Source organism: Cryptomeria japonica, chromosome 10 (assembly GCF_030272615.1).
Source record: "Cryptomeria japonica chromosome 10, Sugi_1.0, whole genome shotgun sequence".
Taxonomy (NCBI): Eukaryota; Viridiplantae; Streptophyta; class Pinopsida; order Cupressales; family Cupressaceae; genus Cryptomeria; species Cryptomeria japonica.
The window spans coordinates 587,167,154-587,174,357 of record NC_081414.1 but is presented as its reverse complement, the minus strand read 5'-3'; the positions used below and the strand labels follow the sequence as shown (position 1 = coordinate 587,174,357).

Here is a 7,204-nt window from a genome sequence, read left to right as displayed (position 1 = left end):
CTTGTGCGCATTAATGCTCTATGCAACATGTTATTGTCATATCATGGACAACAAAGTCGTTTTTGTGTGATTCTTTTAAAAAAATGTTCTCTTGACTAATGACTTACGTGTAGCTTGGGGCATTTTTCTGTATTCCAAAGTGGAATGGTTGTCTTTTTGCATGTTGAATTGTGCAATTGAAAGGAACAAGTAGTGGAGTGATATGTGGAGATATAGTGTAAGAGTTCGATTAGAAACTGACCATCTCCCCACTCTTGCATGGCCAGCAAAGTTATAGTAGTCATTTGCAATATTGTTGAATGCATTTCTATAAACCTTTCACAATAGCATGTATTGATATCTAGTAATACTCCAATTACTACACAGTCTACACATATTAAAATAGGAAATATTGCCAAAATTCTTGTGATAAGGAAAAGGAATCCGTATGTAGCATTCTTTTCTGCTTTAAGGCTTCTACAAAATGTAGCATTCTTTTCTGCTTTAAGGCTTCTACAAAAAGAAGAAAGGTAATATAATCAAAAATATTATACATATTGATCACTCTTAATTAAACTTTGAATCTTGCTTGGCATGCAATTAATTGGTTCAGATTTTCTTCGCTACAAATAGAAATGAGTGAGAATGCATGATGTTATTCCATGTCATCAATTGTTTGAAAGGCATACAAGGAATATGATAATCCTCTGTTTGTGTTGTGTTAAAATGGATTTCTTCTCTTATTTCTCCCACTAACTTCCTATCAAGAAAGCAGTCTTTAAGCTAAGTTAGGGACCATACTGTTGATATTATTTAAGGTTGGCTCGTGGCTGTTCTCTTGAATGAGATGATAAATGCTCACTATAACACTTCGGAAGTCAACTTAATGGATTAGAATGATCATCTACTAATGACAGAAGCTGCTTTCTAAATCAGGGGGGTTTGGCATGCACTGCATCTTGGAGATTGTTAACAAGCTCTTATATTTTGAGGTTCTAATAAGATAATGCTCTATCAGCGACTAATATTTTCACTCTCAGGATTTAAGGGTCCAGGGCCCCTAACCCAGAGGAGAGTAAACAGCCAACACATTGTTCTTTATCTGGGGCGCTCTCCCAACCTAAACAGCCACAACATGCTGGTTGTTTAACCTCTTCCCCCTAACCTCAGGTATCTTTAGTAAATATATTGAGTGGTTACTTCAATTGAAGAACATGCAACTATACCCAGTCATAACCTCCATGAAAATGAGATTCTTGATTCATAAAAAGAATGACTCGACTGATTGATACAGGCTGTAACTTTTCTGAGTTCCTTTTACATTACCTTGATGCCGTTATAGTCTCATACTTAACTAAAGTTCCTAATGATTTGGCATCCCCTTTCAATAGCCAGTAGTTCTTTATGTTTAGGTACCTTTACTCCAGGCTGGTGGGTGACCATTACTGCAAGATAATACATCGGCAGGAATTCCATGCCCTTCATTTGACCTGAGAAAGCTCAGGTATTTACAAACATATAGAATTACTTTCTTTCAAGCTTAAGAAAATGTTCACATATAGCAGTCTCTCTCATGTATTGTACAAAAATTGGATGAAACAATTTCCGAATAGTCTGCTCCAGTAAATCCATCTGCAAATAGCGATTAACTTTCTGACAATTCTCTAGAATCTAACTCTTCTATCTCATATCTAATCTCTTCCACATGCTCATTAATACATGTTACTGCTTCCTGTACAGCTCTGATGGCTTCATTTAATGCAGCATCATATTCAGCATCTGCTTCTGCATCCTCAAGTCCAGTTGCTTCTGTTAATTCATGAACATGTATGCACTGATGCTGATATGGCCTGCCCTTGAATTGGCACTGCTCATGTGTGACAAGACGCTCTGATGGGCGACCAGCCTTCTTCAAAACTTGGATGGTAGCAGTCTTCTCAGTTTAAGGTAACAGTGAACATAGTGAGAAGTCGCGTATGATAAAAACATCTTTGCTAAGAATGGGAATAAAGCAACAAGTTGTAACAGAATTTAAGAAAACGCAACTTCATGTAAAAAATGCAAGTACATAAATGGGAAACCCTCTACCATGTGTAGCTTTTGTTTCTCATGGGATTGAACAGTCTTCAACAAGTTAACAAGGTCTTCCCGACAGTAATCAGAGCTCCCCAGTATTGACTCCATTTCAATTACCTGAGTAACAAAAATTAAGAAAACAAAAGTGAAAATACAAAAATTATATTCTGCATAGATAGTTGAGCATCTGTTTGCATGTTGGCTTCATCTAATCTAAACCATTTTCACTTACGTATGATGTTTGACAATTGACGTTGACATATCAATTTTCAGCTGTGTTCTGTATTTGATTTTGTACATCTTGAGCAAACTATGGTTATACGTATGTATGTATGTATGTATGTATGTATGTATGCATGTATGTATGTATATATGCATAGTAACCATGTATGTATGTATGTATACTAACCATGTATGTTTGTAAGCATGCATGTATGTATGTATGCATGCATGGATTTATGGATGTACGTATGCATGTATGTATGTATGATGGATGTGTCTGTATGTACGTATGTGTGTGTGTATGCATCCACACGTGTATGTACATATGTATGTTGTATGTATGTCTGTATGCATAGTAACCATGTATGTGCGTATGTATGTATGCATGTATGCATGTATGTATGCATGCATGTGTATATATGTATGCATGTATATATGCATAATAACCATGTATGTATACATGCATAGTAACCATGTATGTGTGTGTATACATCCATGCGTGTATGTATGTATGCATCCATGCATGCATGATGGATTTATACATGAATGTATATGTGTGTGTATGCATCCATGCATGTATGTACATATGTATGTTGTATGTATGTATGCATGCATGCATCCGTGCATAGTAACCATGTATAACTATATAAGAGATATTTGGGGATAATAAAAATAACAGGTGTTCCACGGGGACACATCCCCAGGGTTCCAGGTGACATCAATGGCATCTCAGGGACTCGAGGACTTAAATGAGACATCTCCCTTTTTCAGAACTGGACAGCCTGCTCCATTTGGTGTGTGCTTTATAAGATATTAGGTAGTTTTAGTTTGTATAAGTAATTTAAACAGCCATACCGCTGCCATTCCCACATGCCCGCATTTCCCCATCCTGGAAACGACACACTGAAAAGAAAAAAATGGTGTTGGTTCACTGCCACTACGAATAATATTTCAAATCTGACTTGCTTTCTGGGAAGGCTAAGCAAGACAGTAAGCGAGCAGGGGGCAGGAAGGTTGATTAATTATTATACACGAGGAGAAAAATCATTTAGTTTAACATGGAACCTGTTGGTGCGTGTTTTATGACACACCGAACACAGATTAAAGATGCCCAAAAGACACTCTATCCTCTCTTGAATAAAATCACCGCGTATGCTAAGATTGCAAAGAAGATCATATGGCAATTCCAATGTTTTTACTGCGAACTAGCGACTTTAATGTTGGATATAGTTTGTCTGGTGATGTATGCTGGTAATCCAAGGGGGACTTGCGAATTTCATTCACAATGAAGACTTTCTGCTATAAAAACTCTTTACTTTTGAGATTTTGGATTTTGGATTTTTTTTTAATAAGGTAAAAAGGAAAAGGATTCAGGAATTCTATACTATTCCTAGGAATTTAAGAGACGGTAGCGATCAGGTGAAACTAAAGCATGCTTTGGTTCGCACTAAACCACGCTCTAGTAGTGCTTAGAATTTTCATACCATGAATAATACCATCAAAATGAACAATATTTATCTGAAGGTAGAAGTTAAAACATCCACAAAATATGCTCAAGTTAACTTTGCACAATAAACAAAAATCATCTATTCATCAAAAATATGAGCAATGATTTCACCAACCAATACTATCAAATCTTGCATTCATTTAACAACTTTTATAAAGAAAATTCTATTCTATGTTGAAGAAAAAATGAAACCATGCAACTATAAGATAACACAGAGATTCAAAGCAATGCAAATGAACTTTATTATCTTAACAGTCTTAAGCAAAAATTTCACCAGTCTCTCCCATACAAATGAGAGAAGAGGGGTTTATATAGAGTTTTGAAAATGAACGAAAGGCCCGGATCAAACAGAGATCAACAGCCGAGATCAAAACATAGATACCCCAAATAGGATTTACAATATTTATCTAATAAGAGCAAATAAAAGATAGACAAGTGTCACAAGGAGCTTTCTTCTAGAAAAATGCATCCTTATCCTCTCTCTGTGGCAGCATATTCGATGAACCTGGACACAAGAGGATTAACCTCTTCCATTGCGATATGTGGCAGCATGATTATCTTGAATTCAATCACGTCCAAGTCATCAGCATAGGTGGCAAAAGCATTCTCCCAATCCGATTCATGTTTCTGAAAGGCATCCCTAATGGAAAAGAAGGTGGATGCCTTAGTCAAATTTTGCTTAAGGATCGATCCAGTGAAAGTGAAGAAATTCTCTTGTGCTTTGACCTTCAAATTTCCCGTGTTCATTTTATTTTCTCAGATTGCTTCCTTTCCAAGCACATCAGCAGCCAAAAGGAAAATCTTATCCTGAATTTCTTTAATCTGCTCTTCAATTTTGACTCCATCAACTTTTACCTTCTCCAAAACTTCATTTCTTGCTATCAATGCCCAATACCATGTGTTGGAAGTCATCGATATCTCCAGCTGCAATTACTTGTCCATCTATTAATTCCTGTTTGGAAATTTTTTTCAACGCCTTCAAGCATGGGATTACTTTATCTTGAATGTTTTGAAGATTTTCTCACATTTCTGCCATGTCTTGAATTCTAGATAGCAAAGAAGAAGTTTGCCCATATGCTAACATCAATTCTTCCACGAATGTGACAACCTCTTTATTGTTGTCCGCCATCCATTCCTTAGTTTCTTTAGTTGTCACCTTCATCTCTTCAAAGTCTTCAACTGTTTCCTGTGGAAGAGCCAAAGGGGAGTTCAACTATTTCCTGTGGAAGAGCCAAAGGCAGGGGAATCGAGGCATTTCCTTGAGCAATAAGATTGATCAAGTGCTGGAGATAATTTCTCAATTGCTCATTCTTTTTCTTTAATTCTTCTTTCTTTTCTACTTCTCTCTTCAATCTTTCCTTGTCTTTGAAGTCAACATGACCAAGGTTGGTATCACCAACCCTCTTCCAATATGAAGTGATTTTAGATTCTAGTTGTGCTCCCTTGCTAGCAAACTTCATTTCAACATTCCTTGAAAGTCCTCCTTGAGTGATCATTTATCTCCTAAAAATCATGAAAACTTTCTAAGTTAACAAAAAACAATGAGGGAGTTGGATGTTTGTTCCCATCCTGGAGTGCAAAGTTTGAAGAAATTTTCAAAGGTTAATTTTAACTTATGAAAATTTTAGGAATTGAAGCATTTGCCCCTAAAAAGCATAAAAAAGCAAGACGATTTGAAGTGAAAGCTGTTTTGCAAGTTTGGAAAATCTTTATTAAATCACTCCAACTTTGACCTCAAGCGTAGAAATTGGCTTTGAAATTCTCCCGAAATATGTCTTGGAAATTTGCAATTTTAAACTTTTTCAACACTTTACAAATTTTCTTTAATTTTTTCCCTTCCAAGACTTATGCGAATTCCTTTTTGATTTACTTTGTCAAAATTGTCAAACTCTTTTCCTTAGGCAAATTTCCTCATGCTTTTCACTTTGCTTTCACCCTTAGCCAAACTTCTCATTTATCCACCTAGGGCGTACTTCATGTGTGGATAAAGAACTTTCTAATGTCCCAAGGCGGACTTCATGTGTTGATAAGGAATTTTTACCATGCTTTGGGCGGACTTCACACTAGGATAAGGAAAAAATGCCACTTGATAGGGTGGACCTGGTAGTAGGAAATGGAACTTTCACATTTTCCAAGGTGAACTTTATATTGACTTCAGAATTTTTTCTCATCTCTTTATACTTAGCCAAAATTCTGACTTTTCCCTTCAAAAATGCCAACACTTAACCACTTTCTTTACCCATTCCTTGGGCAGACTTTGCATGTGGTTGAGGAAGTTTATGCCATCCTTGGGTGGACTTCATGTGTGGCCAAGAAACTTTCCAACCTTTCCTAGGTGGAGTTCATGTAATGCCAAGAAATCTTCCAACCTTTCCTACGTGGAGTTCACGTGTTGCCAAGACATTTTACACAAGGCTTGGGCAGACTTTGCCTTGGTTCAAGACATTTTTCACAAGAGATGGGTAGAGTTTGCCTTGGCTCAGGACGTTTTTTCATGTGGTAGGCAGATTTTGCCTTGGCTTAGGACGTTTTCTTCATGTGGAAGGTGGATTTTGCCTTGTCTCAAGACATTTCTTTCCTTGATGATTGAAATTTGCCTTGGTTCAAGACATTTTCTTCATGTGGAGGGCAGATTTTGCGATGTCTCCAAACATTTTCTTTCCTTGATGGGCGGAGTTTGCCTTGGCTCAAGACGTTTTCTTCATGTGGAAGGCAGATTTTACCTTGTCTCAAGACATTTTCTTTCCTTGATGGGTAGAGTTCGCCTTGGCTCGAGACGTTGCTTTCTCCATGATGGGAGGAGTTCACCATGTCTCAGGATGTTGCTTTCTCCATGATGGACCGACTTTGCTTTGATTCAAGACATTTTATCTTTGCCATAAACACTTAGTGGAATTTCTTGCTCATTGCCATGTTCATCTAGAACTTTCTAGATCTACACCTTGTTTGGAGATTTTTCTCTTGCTTTTCCATCTTGGAGAACAAAAATTTTATTTCGAAAATAAGAACCTCATTGTCATGACCTGAATGATCCAATCCTAGGTCAACTTTTAAAAAAGCTGAAAAAAGAAAAAAGAAAACAAAAAGAAAAAAGCGGGCGAAAAAGTTGCTTCTCTAATTGGTCCCAAAGTGCCAAAACTGAAAAAGCAAAAAGCAAAAAAGCAAAATTCCACAAAAATAGGAAGTTGTCAAAATTGACCCTAAGCAGTTGCATTTTTCGTCCTTTGGATTGCCTTAGCACTTATGAGATGTCAAAATGTCCATTTGATCATGATTGTGTTGGCAATATGCAGGAATTGATTATGTGGTCATTGATGTCAACATTGTGCTCCAGTTGGACATGGTTTTGTCTCGGTTGGACCTGTTTCGGTTTGTCTTGATTTTGGCTGAGGTTTTCAAAGATTCTGATCCGGTATGATC

General features: G+C 36.9%; 1 protein-coding gene across 1 annotated transcript in view; it reads right to left on the bottom strand.

The window, feature by feature from the left end:
* Positions 1-1,217: 1,217 nt before the first annotated feature.
* The window catches only part of LOC131071900 (uncharacterized), a 51,945-nt gene continuing 45,958 nt past the window's right edge, over positions 1,218-7,204 (bottom strand). The window contains exons 3-4 of the mRNA XM_058007871.2: positions 2,068-2,172; positions 1,218-1,912 (exon numbers count right to left, since the gene is read on the bottom strand). Coding sequence (XP_057863854.1) covers positions 1,625-1,912; positions 2,068-2,172 — 393 coding nt within the window. The 3' untranslated portion in view covers positions 1,218-1,624. The remainder of the gene's footprint in view (positions 1,913-2,067; positions 2,173-7,204) is intronic.